At 39.3% G+C, this 17,151-nt stretch overlaps 1 protein-coding gene across 1 annotated transcript in view; it reads left to right on the top strand.

Moving 5' to 3' along the window:
- Positions 1–17,151, top strand: part of naa15a (N-alpha-acetyltransferase 15, NatA auxiliary subunit a) — a 98,494-nt gene that overhangs the window by 24,723 nt on the left and 56,620 nt on the right. The window contains exons 2-3 of the mRNA XM_060851777.1: positions 4,763–4,847; positions 10,642–10,746. Coding sequence (XP_060707760.1) covers positions 4,763–4,847; positions 10,642–10,746 — 190 coding nt within the window. The remainder of the gene's footprint in view (positions 1–4,762; positions 4,848–10,641; positions 10,747–17,151) is intronic.

Raw genomic sequence — 17,151 nt, 5'->3', positions numbered from 1 at the left:
CAGCACCTCACATTATCTACATTAAACTCCATCTGCTGCTCCTCGACCTATTGGCCTGTTTCATCAGGGTGACTTGTACTCTGAGATAAACACCTTCTCTGCCTGCTGCACCTCCAATTTTGGTGTCATCTGCAACCTTATGAACCATAGCTCCTACATTCACGTCCAAATCATTTATATAAATGACAAAAGGCAGTGGACCCAGCACCAATCCTTGTGGCGCATTCATTATTCAAATTTCTTTATCAGAATTTTTAAAAAATGCACCTAGCACAGATTGGAAAGTGTCCCAATTGGCATGCTTGGCAGATTTTTTTTAAGATGTCTGTTATTGTAGATGCTTTAAGATACACGAGGTTTAGGAAAATCTTTGAGTTGCTACAATGGGGATTGAGAGAATATTGTTATCAATGGAAGATGAAACCTGAATAAACATGGATGGAGAGCAGATTATTTCCCTTGAGGAGCAATCTAGAACAATAGACCAGTTGTAAGCTGTAGGGTGACAGATTTAAAGCAGGTGAGGAGGAATTATTTTTCTTATGGAATCAAGGATCAGTTGAATTCATTACGCCAGAGTGTGGCTAATGGTAAATTTAAGTGAGGAGATTTATAGAATCCCTGCAGTGTGGAATCGGGTCATACGGTCCATTGAGTCCACATGACACTTTGAAGGGTCACCCAGACCCACTCCCTTATCCTATCCCTGTAACCCTGCACTTCCCATGACTAATCTACCTAGCCTGCACATCCTGGGGCACTGTCAATGCAAGTATCTGTGCATTGTTTGACTATGGGAAGAAACTGGAGCACCCGAGGGCTACCTACATATAACGGCAGAACGTGCAAAGTCCACACAGATAGTCGCATGTGGCTGAAATTGAACTGGGGTCCTTGGCGCTGAAGCAGCAGTGCCCACCATTGAACCATTGTGCTGCCCTAAACTGGCAGCTTTTGAATTAGTACAGGGTTAAAAGTTTACGGGGAAAAAGGCAGAAAAATGGAATTGAGACTGAGTTGAAATCAGCAATGGTTGTGGTAAATACTGGACCTGGCTTGAGGAGCTGAAATGTTTCCCAGTTCTTAGGAATTCAGAAGAAAAGAAACTAAAAGTTGAGCAGTTTTTCTTTGTTTGAAAATATTTATTGGCTTTCCATACCTTTTGGTTCTCATGCCAAATCTATTTCCTGTAGGTCTTGGTCCTTCAGCTGTTGGTGTTTGGCATCCAAATGGGCCTGCAGCAAAGATACTCCTCTCGTTATTAGAATTGAATCTTAATTCCTTTGACAATGATATCAGTTGCACGTCTTGGAGATTCCCAGCACACACACTACTCCTTCAAGTTGGCGCTGTCTACACTGGCCAAGAGTCAGCATTTCAGCATTCTGTTTGCACAAGTGGCCTTGTAGATTTTTGTAGGATGGTCTTTTCAATCTTGTGTGTGTCTGAGTTGTGCTGGTCTGGTAGTGGGTAGCATGCTGAGTAATCTTGTGCATTGATGTTGTGGAATGAGTCTCGTTTGAGGAGATTGTTTTAGTGCTTCTAATAAGTACTCCTTCCCTGTTCCCTTGATAATGACCACTTTTATTAGATCCCGGGTTGGTAGGTTCTCGGATATTTGCACTTTGTCACCAGCACAGTTAAGCTCACAAATGTGATATTCATGTCTGCTGCTGCTAGAATTGTCTGTGAGAGTTCTGATGTTCAAGCTCCTGACCAGTGTTTCAACAGGCAGTCAAATGCATGGGTTTGAGTTCTCTTACATGAGTGGCAAATGCATACTGACAGTCACATGGTCCTGGTGATGCTGTGTGTTTGTTATGAAATTGAGGACATGTACTGTACCTTTGAGAGTGTGAAGGCTGTTTTGGCAATGTGAGTTTGCAGGCAAGTGTCATGTGATTGATTGATTGTATCATTATACTGGAAAATTGAAAATATGTAACATTTAGCTGTAAACTAGATACCTCAGTTGTTTTGACGATCATTTGGATTTAACCATAATTAAATTATGCCCCAGGATACTAAAACCAATCTAATTTGAATTTTACTGTTTTGAGAACGTTGATTCAATGAGAAGATCTGATGTTTGGATATTAAAAAAAGCCGGAATTTTGGAGAGTTAACCAGAGAGAACATCAACTGCTGTTGAGATACTGCCCGAAAACACACACTATTAAAAGTACCTCCTTCATATGCAACATCATTGCAGCAGAAGACCAAAGAGGACCCAGGGAGCTCTACAAACAGAGGAAGACCGACACTGGAGACTACAGCCACTGTCTGGTTTTGAAAATAAAGCTGCTGTAAATTTAAGAGGTTTTTTTATTGGTCAGTATATTATTATAGAGTGGGAGGTAGATAACAAACCTTTAAGAAGGAGGCTTACCATTGTAAATAGTTGTTGTTCAATGTTCCCCTTTAGACTTAAAGAATAAATTGGTATTTTTTCCTTTAATTAGTGGATAGTTCTCGGTCACTCATATTTTGACAGATATGAGGCGAGGTGAGCTTTTCTGTGTTTGGTTTAATTAACAGAATGGCTCACTGCCATGTCATAACATTGTCCAGTATTAGAAATTATTAAGACAAGTGGAGACCCCTAGCTCTGCTACACTGGCAGGGAATTGCATGCACAGTGTTGCTCCTAAACCTCTAATGGCAGGGGATATGGAGTAGAAGGACTGGCTAAGTGAGGATGTATGGATTGCTGCTGCCATAAATTAATGTTACAAGGACAAATTTAAGCATTTGCGAGAAATCCAGAAAGATTAAGAGGAATACCTTTTTACATGGCAAATGGTAATAATCTTAAATTAAATATTTTGGTGGGAGAATTAAACACTTCAGGGAAATAATTTTATTGAATTTAAGGGGATAGATTGATGGGATAGGATTAGCAGAATTGCTCTACAGAAATCTCGCATCAACTCAGAAGGATTCTTTCTAGCACTGATGACTGACTAAATATTCAATAATATGATTCTGGATTGACTTCCTGTAATAGATGCTAATATGCCTTAGATCATGTATCTGGAAGCAAGGAACTAGGATATACTCTCCTTGTGTTGCAAAATTTGAGCAAAATTGTATCTGTGCGGTGATAGATATAAGCAATTAACATCAGATATTGCAAAAAAAAACTTACAGCAAAAAATTATTTTTAGCATATAAATTGTGTGAGCATTGTGTAATATTTAAAAAATGATTTCTGGCAAGTTTGGAGAATTGTCTTGGAGAAATGGTGCGTATAGACTTTATATTTGGGAAATTAGTGCTGTCAGTCATTATGATCTGAAGCTTATTTGATTTCCTTTATTATTTGGAGAGGGTTTTCCCAGTATTTAAATTGGCCTTCAGTTGTTTTAGCACTGTTTGGTTCTAATTGGAACCAGAGAGACGATGGAAAGCTGAACCGCATGTCTTCAGTTTTAGGTTTAGCTATAAAATAAATTTAATTTATGCAGCCTTTACATCAAAAAGGTGATGTTGAAAGTGCCCTATCTTCAGTGGAAGAAGTATAGTTTGGTGTTGTGTATGCATAGAGTTGCCTTTTGCTGATTGCTTTAAGGAGCAACCTGTGGGTGATGCATAAAAGGAGAAAGCTGTTGACAGATTTTTGACAAGTGCAGATGTGAGAATGAAAAACCCAGGAAATTTAACTGATGCTGAGAAAGGGAGAATGGTTGTTTCTGAAGCAGACATCTGGTGAAGGTATTGATAAGACCATAAAATATAGGAACAGAAGTGCACCATTTAGCCCCTCAGGTCTGTCTTGCCATTTAGTAGGATCATGGCCGATCCAACAACATTCCACTTTCCTCGTAATCCTTGATTTCTCCTACTGATCAAGGATCTACCTCAGCTTCAAATAATATCATAAGAAATAGAAGCAATAATGTAGTGGTTCAGATTGCAGAAAGATTAAGCATTGGTGCAACTGAGCTAAACTTGAAAAAGATTTGAGATATTCAGAAAGTGACATGGTGTTGACATGACTGATTTGTGACTTCGATGGCTAATGTTCTAAGTTATCAAGATTTTTATTCAATCCAGAGCAAATTAGGGGAAGTTTTGTTTGCATCTGTAATGGCACCAGAGTTAACAGTTAAGACATTCAAACTGTTTCATTCCACAGCATTGATATTCCTCATTTTTGTGATTGAGTCTTGACTAATGAAGTTTAAGAAGGTGCAAAATCACGAATAGGAAAACATAGTACCATGCATGCAAAACCATAGGATCATGGCTCAGTTAGTTGCTTCAGAACGTCCCCATAACCATACACCCAAAATTTGTTCACTGTGGGTCAAATGTCTGTTTGTGTCACAGATTTATATCAATATTTCCGAGCCATAATTGAATCTTTTTTACTTGATGATAATAATATGCAAAAAGAGTTGTATTTGCATTTTTCATCATTGGCAAATCCTATGTTCAAAGTGTCTGTAGACATTTTTCACAATTTCTGTGATAGAATTTTATGATTTTAAAGTTTGCACAATACTTGAGACCTCACTAAAATGGGATGCAATTACTTTGCGCACACTCTGTATTTATCAATTTTAGTGCATTCTGCATAATTTAAGGATTTTTTTAAAAAAATGCCCATATATAATCAAAATTAAATACAAAATGGCCAAAAAATTCTGATCTAATTCTGATTAGAATTTTGAGTAAATGGTTGTTAAACGTATGTAAATGATTGTGTCATTATTTTCTCCCCCCCCCCCCCCCCCCCCCCCACCCCCACCCATCACAGAAATGCTACGAACACAAGCAATACAGACATGGGTTGAAGTTCTGCAAACAAATTCTGAGCAATCCAAAATATGCAGAACACGGAGGTAAGTTACTTTTGGATGGATAGGCCTAAACATGTGTGCCTGTGTATTTTTCCTTTTGCATTTTTGTTTTTATAATGTGAGCATTGTCTTTGATTTGCAATGCAGAATTGCTATCATGACTATCCTCAATAATGGAGGGGTAATTCAGGTTAGGTGGCAGTGCAGGTAAATTCACAGCTCTACTTATTTGCAGAGCATGAAAATATTTTTATACTGTCTCTGTTGTTTGGGTAATATCAAGTTGTTCTTAAATTTTCTTCCCGAGCGTGTTCATGCTGCTGAGTTAGCACTCTACAAATGAAGATCGACTTTCAATAATTAACCTAAATCTAAATATACTGTATCTGTTGTGTTGAATTGAGAGGGAAAGGTGAGTTAGGTTAAGTGTAGGAAAGCACCAAAGAAAACAATACTGCAAATACAGCCCTATTGATAGCCAGCATAAGGAATCGTCTGTAGGAAATCTATTTTTTCACTATTGATTGCCTGGTTTGTACTGAATTAGCTGGCAATCAAATTTAAGACATGCCTGAAGACTAAGCCATTATCTTTGATCTTCACTGTAAACTGTATTCCTTAACCACCGATTCGGGATTCTGCTGGCAACTGTCTTAGAATTAAATAAAACTATAAGCAAGCAGGTTCATAATTGATCCACAAAATAAGTCTGAGGCATCACCGCCCAGCTCAACCTCTCTTTCATACCATCTGAATCCTAGATCTGTGCCCTCCTTGCTTGTAGTTTTGACTACGACAACATGATCAACTGATTTTTTAATATACCCTGCATAAGTCTGAAGTCAGCCAAATCTCTATAGCCCAGGTCTCACCTCTCATCTAGTCCCATTTATCTATGCTCTCGCCCTTTGTTCATTATCATACAAGAACTCCTGGTTAAAGAGCACGTCAATTTAAAATTCTCCCTTCTGATTTTAAATGCCTCCGTGACTGCACCCTTCCTGCCTGTGATGTTGTATAGGCGCACAATTGAGATATCTACGCTACTTGGCTTCTGAGCTTGTAGGCATGCCGTCATTGACAGACCTACCTCCAGGTCGTCAAAAAGTCCTAAGCCACTGGAACCCTTTCTCCAAAGTTTATCTCTCTACCCGTTTTCTTAATTAAGGTTATCCTTAACCTTTTTAAAACATTTTTCTACATGTTGCGTTGTCTAATTTGACTTTGCAGGGTGCTTCACAGAAGCATTACAATGTTTTCCTATTTCAAAGGTGAAACATACATGTAGTAGCAATATCTGTGATTTAATTATGCAGTGGGTTAAGTTGCTTTGCCAATGATAATGTTGAAAAAAATTGTTTTTAAGGTCAAGTGTTAGAGGCTTTGTCAAGGGCATAGCGATTTCTGTTTTAAGTGGGTCTTACCCTTCATTTCCCCTGGACCTTTCATTCCTTGCCACTGTTGCTGTACTTCAGATAAGGCAAGTTGACATTTTGGGGCTATTCTAGTCAGTCCGTTTCCATGGGTTTTCATGACTTGTTTTTTCTACCCTGACGGCCTGATATTCTGACTTCCTTCTAGCTGTATTTCTTTAACCTAAGTCTTGATATTATTTTGTAATTTTAAAGCCAATGATTTATATTGAATGACCGTCATATTTATCAGATGGATTATATTGTTACCCTGTGAAATATTTAATATTTTTCTAATTTCTACCCAAGTTATTTTACCTATTTATAATTATTCATGGGATGGCTCTTAATTTTGTTTTATTAGATAGGTTTAAATGTGGGAGAAGTCATTATTTGAATGAGTGTTGGAAAATTGCCTAAGAATACATTGACAGCAGACTTTAGGCTCAGTCAACTGCCACTTGTTTTCGAAATCAACCAACTTTGTGTTATCAGAGCTTAATCTTTGAGTTTACCTTTCTAGAAGCTCACCTAAATATTTCTGAATGCCACTTTGTTTTACTGACTTGAGCAATATCATTTCTGTTTATAATGTAATGCTTTACAGATTCCAAATGAGCAAATACTTTAACTTCTAAATATCTGTGACTTTTTAATAGGAAAAACAGAAGCTAAATTTCAGTTGAGACAAGACTTCATAGAGTTGTGTTTCATTGCTTTTGTAGGGTACATATAGCAAGTAGACACTGAGCTGGATTTATTGACAGGAAAGGAAAAACAGTAATGCGGGAAATGAATTAAAATAAGATTTCACAAATAAAAGGAATTTAATTATACAATAAAAGAAAATAAGTATATTAATTACACTATTGAAAACAGCGAATCAGTTGATATTTCATTTGTCAAGAATTGGAGGAAAAATCTGCAACGATGCCTAACAATTTGAGACAAGGAGAACCTGCAGTATTTTTACCTGTAATACTGGTAGCTTGCTGATATTTTATTAATGTTGTTAGAAGTGGAATGCATGACATATTTTCTGACCCTTCTTTCAACCTATAAAATACAAACATGAAAAAAAATTAAAGGTTGATTAAACTTGAGTCTTTTCCTGTTTCCACAATGGTAAGATCTATTATAAAACCAAAAGTTTCCTGCTGTCATACGAATCTCACCTCTATTTCCAATTTCAAATTGTCGTTGGAATATTAATATATCAAGTACAAAATTGGTGTTCCAGGGTGGCACAGTTGTTTAGTAGTTAGCACTTCTGCCTCACAGCACCAGGGACCCAGTTTCAATTCCAACCTTCGGTGGCTCTGTGTGGAGTCAGCGTGTTCTACCTGTACCTGCGTGGGTTTCTGCCAGGTGCTCTGGTTTCCTCCCACAGTCCATAGATGTACAGATTAGGTGGATTGGCCAAGCTAAAAAAACAGTTGCCCTGTAGTCCATGTTAGTTGGGTTAAGCAGTGGTAAATGCAAGATTGTGGGGATATATTAGTGGAGTGAGTGGGGAGTTGGTGATGCTGGGATCAGAGGATCAGTGTAAACTTTCCGAATTTCCTCTTTCCACACTACAGGGATTCTATGATAGATCCTCTTGCCTTCTCATGGAATAGAGCCCAAGACTGTTATTAGTAAGATTTTATATAGGGCTACTGTTATGTTTTGGCATTTTGTACTGTAATGTTTGCCATAACATCCAATATTCCACGAAGTTCTCGTGTCCATTGTAACAGTGGACATTTCTATTCATCATTGAACATTTGTCTAATTATTCATCTGATTTATTGTGTTGAACTAGACTCTTAACATATATTTTCTCTACCATTTGATTTGCATTTTATTTGTTTTTTGATTGGCACTCCGTTAAGAGTGTGTGGGTGGTAGTTTGGAAGGGTCTTTGTGTGTGGGAGGAACATGGTTTGTCAGTAGGAGGAGAAGGAATTAAGTGCTACTTGCACTTGGTCATGAGTTTATTCATATTATTCTTGCTCCTAGCACCACCAGATTCTGTACCACCAGATATCCATTTGCATGCATTTACCAGTAAGGTTGCTATATTTCCATCATAATCAACAAACTCAAGTACTACTATCCCTGCCTTGATAGATCATTGGACCTGGGATGTTTGTGGCCCAACTGTTTTACACGTAACTAGTTGATGAATTGCTGTCAATTATGTAATAGTTAGTGCTTTTGAAAGCTGTTCTAACTACCTGGTTTAAATGTAACTTCATTATTTGAAATGAATCACAATTTATCATGTCCTACAAAGTAATATTTAGGTTTTTACTATTGTCTCTCTGTATGGTATGGTAATGGAGCTGTTTGTTCCACTTTTTGTGTTTAAACAGTCTAGCTTTCTTTTGATTTTAAGGTCAGCAGCTCTGCAGTCATCCAAGATGGTGAAAAATGTATTAATCTGATCCTCCCAACGCACTAAGATGACCTACAACTGATTTCATTGTACAGTTGGAACTTAGAAACATTCCGTTTACAATTTTACAGAAATTATCCAAAATTAACTTGTTAAACTGTGCTCTAGTTGTTGGAAAGCAAAATTCACATCCGTTATTTCAGTAGGTTTATGATTAAACTCCTGGCTTTAATTGACATTTGAGTTTTTGTCTGCTGAATACAGTCAGTGTCAAGTTGCATGTACTTTGGTGGCCTCCTGATTCCATAAATATAAACACTAAGTGAATAATCCAACAGTGGACTCTAAGGATATGTACTTAGAATTTTGAGGAAATGTCCGCCATTCTTTTCTCTTTGCAGAGAAACACTGACTTCTGCGTATTTCCATCACTACTTTTATAATGTTATACTTCTGTTTTGTTTTTTAGACAGAGCACTAATTTTGCTAGGCTCAATACTTGATCTGTGCAAAAATGTTCAGGTCAGTAAAGGTACTCCAGCTGGCTTCAGCATCTTTGAACTAGAAATGGAGGATGCAAAGCCACTTAGCCCTGGGAGATGGAGCAAGTACCTCATCTAAATGATAGGCCTATTTGATTTGGTTCTTGGATGGGGCTTTCTACTTATTGCTAAGTTATGAATTGAGATTTGAGTTTAACTTTCCATTGCTGCAATCTTTTGATCTCCACAAACGAGAGAGAGATTCTCCTAGTTGGGGAGATATTTGTGCACATGGTTGTTGTGGTGGACTGGGCAGAGAGAACGAAGTGAAAACCTGTATAGGGTCCTTGTTTCAAACAGACCTATTCCCTAAGTTCTTAGTGAGGTGGAAGCTGCTCTTTTATCAGGATATGGAATATTTCATTTTTGTTATATTAATCTTTAATTAATAATAAAGTCTGAACTATTCCTTCACTGAGAGTACTAATTGACCTGTGTTAGCCTGATATAAAGATCTGTTAGGTCTGAAAGTACAGCTATGAAGCACAATAGCTTTCTTTCCTATAATGTATCTAAATAATTTGACAGTTATTTTGAAGCTGTGTTTAGGTGTACTTGGAATAAAATTGTTCAGTGCTGTTGTGATTTCACTGTTATCGTTGTGAAATTAGTAAAAAGTAATAGTAATGAGGGCAGATAGTGTACTTCATTTGTTGAAGATCTGCTCCCTTGAGCTAAAGGACAAAAGCTTCACCTGCTGTAACTCTGAGCCACGTGAACCAGAAGGTTATCAATTGAGGGCAGAAAAGAAGATAAACGTAATACTAGCAAGAAATCATAGAAGTGCTTCACATTGTTTTTATTCATTTCGGACTAATTCCTTATGCCAAGGAGTTAGTCAGAATTACAGATAACTGCCAAATAATAATTTGTCACAATCTTGCGTGATTGTTAATGCCTAGAGTGTATAGTTATTACTGTCAATGTATTCTTTCTAACAAAACTACTGTATACAAATATGGAGAAAGTGAGGACTGCAGGTGTTAAAGATCAGAGTCAAGTATGTGGTGCTGGAAAGGCACAGCATGTCAGGTAGCATCCGAGGAGCAGGATAATCGATATTTCGGGCGCATGCCTAAGTATGATCCTGTTATAAACACTTAATATTGCGTGCATAGTGAATTTTGGTTTTGATGAAAATCTGAGTTAGACGCGATCAGTTATTCTGTAAGTGATATAATTATTACCATTCTTGTCTGATGCACATCAGCAAGAGATGCAGACCATAAAATGTGCAGAGGGAACAATTGAACATCAATTTTCTTTATCTAGTATTGAACTTAAGAGTAACAAAAACTTGAGGAAAGGTTGCTAATACATTCCAGATCTGTATGTATCAAGTAAAGAATAAATACTGGTTAAGGAATATCAGAAGAAATGCTTAAACTGAATTCCTGTTAGGTTGGCAATCAGAACTATAATTTAAATCATAGCACACCTGTGATCTTATAATAAAATTGTCAAATCAGTGGTGACATATTCAGTACACTTTAATTTTGCAGAGACCCTGGCGATGAAGGGTTTGACTCTAAACTGCTTGGGGAAAAAGGAAGAAGCATATGAGTATGTGCGGCGAGGCCTTCGCAATGATCTGAAGAGTCATGTCTGTATCCTTTTTCAGTATTTTTTTTGCCAAGAGTAGAGGAGATAATGATTGATTGTTGCTGCAGTCTTAGAGAATATTCTGACTGTTTTCTCATTAGAAGGCGAGAGACTACTGGAGGTGGTTTAATCTGAGGGTCACCATGCCTCTGACCAGAGGGTTGGGGGTGTCAAGAAAGTGGGACCATCCTGGTGACTTTCGGTGAGGGAGTTGAACCTGTGCTGTATCGCAAACCAGCTGTCCAGCCGACTGTGATAACTGGCACCCATGCTTGTAAAATTCAGCTATTCATTAGATACAGGTCTTTGGGTTCTTTTGTGGACATAATCAAGTAAATTGGAATCCAAAAGGGCTGCCAAAGTGTTTAATCTTCTCGTGGAACAGAAGTGCCCATTTGGGCTGTCATCATGTTCTGTTTTGTCCAATCTCACCATCTTATTTTCTGATTTATGTAACTACCCAAATGTCACCAAGTTAAAATTGTGGTCTTCACCTGTTTCTAATTCTGATCTTGTCAGAGCTGTTTTGAAGGATTGAATGGCCGACTCCCTGTTCTGTCAAGTTTATATAGAATGAGTATTTACCTCCCAAGACTTTTTTTCAAAATCACCTTGCTGTTTAATCCTGTTCTAAATTTAATGCACTAGTCAAAAATGCCAACACCTATAATGCCTGTGCATGTTTACAATGTAGAAACCTAGAAATTGGAGCAGGAATAAGCCTTTGCATCTACACAACAATTTATTCCACTTTCTTCCATAGAGTCATACAGCATGGAAACAGCTTTCGGCCCAACTCGTCTAAGCCGACAAAATTTCCTAAATTGAACTAGTCCCATTTGTCTGCATTTTGCCCATATCCCTCTAAACATTATCTATCCATTTGCCTGTCCAAATATGTTGTAAGTGTCGTAGCTGTACTTACCTCCACCATTTTCCTCTGGCAGCATGTTCTGTATATTCACCACCCTTTGTGAAAAAGGTGTCCCTTAGGCCCCTTTGAAGGGTTTCGCCTTTCACTTTAAAGCTATACCTTCTGGTTTTGGACTCTCCTACCAGAGGGAAAATATCTTGGCTATTCATGTTATCTGTGCTCCTCATGATTTTATAAGCCTCTACATGGACGGCACGGTGGCACAGTGGTTAGCACTGCTGCCTCACAGCACCAGAGACCTGGGTTCAATTCCCGACTCAGGCGACTGACTGTGTGGAGTTTGCACATTCTCCCCGTGTCTGCGTGGGTTTCCTCCGGGTGCTCCGGTTTCCTCCCACAGTCACAAAGATGTGCGGGTCAGGTGAATTGGCCATGCTAAATTGCCCGTAGTGTTAGGTAAGGGGTAAATGTAAGGGTATGGGTGGGTTGCGCTTCGGCGGGTCGGTGTGGACTTGTTGGGCCGAAGGGCCTGTTTCCACACTGTAAGTCTAATCTAAAAAAAAAATGGACAATACAACCATCCTAGGACAGGATAAACAGCGACACGCATGGGAATTACAAGAGGCCAAATCGGAGCGCCATCAATCAACACATCAATTTGGACCCCATTTACCAAATGCTGAGAAAAAGAACTGGAAATGATATCACCCACCTCAAGAGAGATCGGGACACACACACACACAGACAGTGGGAGAGAACATCGGCGCTTCACCGAAGGCTCATTGATTATGTTACCTAGCATCTGAAAACGAACCTGCGAGGTGAACAAGAAAACTTACAACCTGAACCTCCACCTGAGCTACAAATCCTCTTAAAAATCACAAAGAGTCTATAAGGTCACCCCTCCGCCTCCTATGTCCAGGGAAAAACCTCCCAGCCTATCCAACCTCTCTTTATAACTCCATTCCCTTTGATCCCGTTAACCCTAAAAAACAATATCTAGCTCTTTCTTAAAGCATTGTGTTTTGGTCTCCATTGCTTTCTGTGGCAGAGAATTCCACTCGAGCACCACTCTCTTAACTGAAGATTGATATTCCTTCTTTTCAGTTCTGAATGGACCATCCCATATCCTCATTCAGTGATCCCTGGTTCTTGATTCCTGGTCATCAGGAACAATCGTTTCTGCATTTACCTCTCTCGGAAAGTTGTTGTGAAACTTGAAAGGGTTCATAAAAGATTTACAAGGATGTTGCCAGGGTTAGAAGATTTGAGCTACAGGGAGAGGTTGAATTGGGCTAGGGCTGTTTTCCCTAGACCATCGGAGGTTGAGGGGTGACTTTGTAGAGGTTTATAAAATCATGAGGGGCATGGATAGGGTAAATAGACAAAGTCTTTTTCCCTGGGGTGGGGGATTCCAGAACGGGAGGGCGTAGGTTTAGGGTGAGAGGAGAAAGATATAAGAGATTCCTAAGGGGCAACTTTTTCACTGAGGGTGGTATATGAATGGAATGAGCTGCCAGAGGAATTGGTGGAGTCTAGTACAATTGCAACATTTAAATGGCATCTGGATTTGTATTTTAAAGATTCGTATTTTAAAGATTTCTATCAGATCCAGCCTTTATTCTTCTAAACTTCAGTCAGCATGGTCCTAACTGATCCAGGCTCTGTCCATATGGAATTCCTGCCATCTCGGGAGTAAATGCTTGTTGCGATCCCTCCATAGCCAGAACATCCTTCCTAAAATAGGGAGACCAAAACTACACGCACTACTCCAGATGTGGTTTCATCATTGCTGTGTACAGTTGCTGCATCTCTGTACTCTAATCCTCTTGTTATGAAGTCCAGCATGCCCTTTGCTGCCTTCACAGCCTATTGCACCTGCATGTTTGCTTTCAATGACTGATGTACAACAGCACCCAAATCTTGTTGCATCTCCCTCTTTTCCAACCTCTTGCCATTTCAGATATCTCACATTTATCCACATTATGCAGAAGAGCCTTGATTATTCGAAGGACACGGGAGGGGAGTACTTGATTCAGATAATCAAAGCCACACCACAGTTTAACCCCAAGTGTTGATACCTTGCTGTCTTGTTCAGATAATCCAAAATTCGGATAATCGAATGGCAGATAATCGAGATTCCTCTGTACCTAGCCTGCAGTTCATTTACCCAGTCATTCAACTTGTCCAACCATACAGAATCATCTCTAGTTTCCTCACAGTTCACCCTCCCACTCGGTTTTTGTCATCAGCAAACCTGGAAATATGATTTTCAGTTCTCATATCTAAATAATTAGTATAGATTATGAATACCACTGATCTCACTAGTCACTGTCCACGACCACAAAAAGACTAATTTGTTCCTACTCTTTGTTTCCTGTCTGCCAAACAGTTCTCTACCCATATAAAGTTTAAAAATCACACAACACCAGGTTATAGTCCAACAGGTTTATTTGGAAGCACTAGCTTTCGGAGCGCTGCTCCTTTATCAGGTGGTACTCATATCAGTATACTACCAGCAATCCAAAATGTTTTCATTTTACATGCTAACCTCTTGTGTAGGAACATATTTCAAGCTTTCTGAAAGTCCATGTAGCCCACATCCATGCTTTCCCCATCAACGTATTATTTATATCCTTGAAAAATTTCGCTGGAATTATCCAGTATGATTTCCTGTTTGTAAATCCATGCTGACTGTGTCTGATCCTGTCACTCTTTCCAAGTCAACTACTGTTAAATCTTTTACAATGGACTCTAGTATTTTTACCTTAGAAATGTGTGCAACCCCTCTAATCTGTAGACATTGTTCCAGAGTATGTAGAATCTTGGAATATGACCACCATTGCATCCACTGTTTCTAGAGCCACTTCTTTACTACACTGTGATGTAGATCATTGAGCCCTGGGGTTTATTGGTCTTTGCTGTCATGGCTCAGTGGTTAGCATTGCTGCCTCACAGCGCCAGGGATCTGGGTTCAATTCTCACCTCAGTCTTACTGCCTGTGTGGAGTTTGCACATTCTCCCCATGTCTGCTTGGGTTTCCTCCCACAATCTAAAGATGTGCAGGTCAGGTGAGTTGGCCATGCTAAACTGCCCATAGTGTTAGGTGCATTAGTCAAGGGTAATTGTTGGGTCAGGGAATGGGTCTGGGTTGGTAACTCTTCGGGGGGGGGTGGGGGGGGGGGGGGGGAGTCACTGTGGACTCGGGCTGAAGGGCCTGTTTCCCTGTTGTAGAGAATTTAATCTAATCGTAATTTCCCCAACACCATTTTCCTTCTAATACTGATTTCCTTCCTCTTACAAACCCTTTGTTCCTAAACATTTTTGAGACATTACCTGCGAGACTCATTACTATTTATTTTATTTCTGACTGTAAGGGATGTACATTTTCTAAACTAATCTTTTTGTCTTCACATACTTGTGAATCTTTTGTGCTCAGTTTATATATTCATCACAAGCTTACACTCATACTCTATTCCTCATGCCTCTTAAACAGTCCCGTTCTTTTTTGCTTCAGTCTTAAACTGCTGCCAATTCTCAGATCTTCTTTTGGCCAATTCAAATGTCCCTTCTTTGGATCTAATACTATTCATAATTTCCCTTGTTAGCCATGATGAGGCCACCATTCCTGTTTATAATAATTGATATTGCTACATTAAACATCAAATGCTTGCATCCCAAGTAATATCAAAATTAAACCTCTCTTTTGTGCTTTTTTTTTCAAGCTTCACTTTTATTGTTGTGAACTCAAATAAGCGAATTTCTTGGCGGTGTTACAGTATCTCTGTGTGAAGAGCTGTTATTTTATAGGCGAGCCATTCTGGCTGACATTGTTCAATGATAATGGCATAGGGTCTGTCCGTGCCCTGTGACTCTTCGTCCAAATCATCTGTGCTGACCAGACATCCCAATCTAACCTCGACCCATTTATCAGCACTTAGCCGAGATCCCCCAAACTTTTCCGATTAATATATCCATCCCGGTGTCTTTGAAATGTTGTAATTATATCATCTCCACTACGTCTTCTGCGAACTAGTTATATATAGCACCATCCTCTGTGTGAAAAGGTACTTCTCACATCTTTTTTAAGCAATATCCTTCTCATCATAAACCTGTGTCCCCTAGTTTTGGAACCCCCACCCTAGGAAAAAGACCATGGCTATTCACCCTATCTGTACCTTTCATGATTTTGTAAATGTCTACTTGGTCACCCCTCAGCCTCTGATGCTCCAGGGAGAATACCCCAGCCTATTCAACCTGTCCTGACAGTTCAAACCCTTCAGTCCTGGCAACATCGTTGTAAATCCTTTCTGCACTCTCTCAAGTTTAACAACAAACTTCCTGTAGAAAGGTGATTAGAATTGCATACTATTCCAAAAGTGGCCCAACCAATGTCCTGTATAGCCGCAACATGTTATTCCCAACTCTGATACTCAATGTTATAACCGGTGAAGGTAAGTGTTCCAAAGGCTGCCTTCAGCACCTTGCCTACCTATGACTCCACTTTCCAGGAACTGTGCACCTGCACCCCTTCATCCCTTTGTTCAGCAACATTTCCCAGGGCCTTAGCATTTATTGTATACTAGGTTGCTTGCTGCGGTGGAGCCTTCCAGCTCAACGAGCAAACCTACATCCAGAAACGCAACTTGAGCTACAAATCTTCTCAAAATCTACTGTGTATTTTCTGCCCCGGTTTACCTTACCAAAATGCAACACCTCACATTTATCTAAATTAAATTTCCATCTGCCATTCCTTGGCCCATCTGATTAAGGCCCTCTTGTACTCTTCCCTGTCCATTACGCCATCTATTTTGGTGTCATCTGCAAACTTACCTCTTGATAACATCCAAATCATTTACACAAAATGACGCAAAGCACCAATCCTTGTGGGTCAAGCTGATCACAGGCCTCCATTCCGAAAAGTAAACCTCAACTACTTCCTATGTTCTACATAAGAGGAAGCCAATTTAGTATCCAATTGGTTAACTCCCCGTGGATTCCATGTGACCTAACCTTGCTAACAAGTCTACCATGTCGAGCCTTATCAAATGCTTTGCTGAAGTCTGTATAGATAACATGTATCCCTCTGCTGCCTTCAATCTTCTTTCTCACACCTTCAAAAAAAAATTCAGTCAAGTTAGTGAGACATGATTCCCCACGCGCAGTCATGCTGACTATCCCTTGCCTTTCCAAATGCAAATAAATGCTGTCCCTCGGAATACTCTCCAACAATTTACACAGCACTGAGGTAAGACTCACTGGTGCATAGTTCCTGCCTTTACCTTACAGCCTTTCTTAAATAATTGCACTAAATGGCCAACCTTCAGTCTTCCAACACCTCAGCCATGGCTATCAATGATACAGATATCTTAGCAAGAGGTCAAGCAATCTTTTCCTTAGCTTTCCTCAAAGTTCTGGGTAGCATCTGATCAGGTCCCAGGGATTTATATACCTTTGTGCGTTTTAAAACCTCTAGTACCACCTCTTGTGTAATATGAACTCTTTTTAAGACATAACTGTTTATTTCCCAAATTCC

This window comes from Hemiscyllium ocellatum, chromosome 36, assembly GCF_020745735.1.
Source record: "Hemiscyllium ocellatum isolate sHemOce1 chromosome 36, sHemOce1.pat.X.cur, whole genome shotgun sequence".
In the NCBI taxonomy this organism is placed as follows: domain Eukaryota; kingdom Metazoa; phylum Chordata; class Chondrichthyes; order Orectolobiformes; family Hemiscylliidae; genus Hemiscyllium; species Hemiscyllium ocellatum.
Note: the sequence above shows the minus strand (reverse complement) of the source record. Positions and strands in the feature narration are given on the sequence as shown.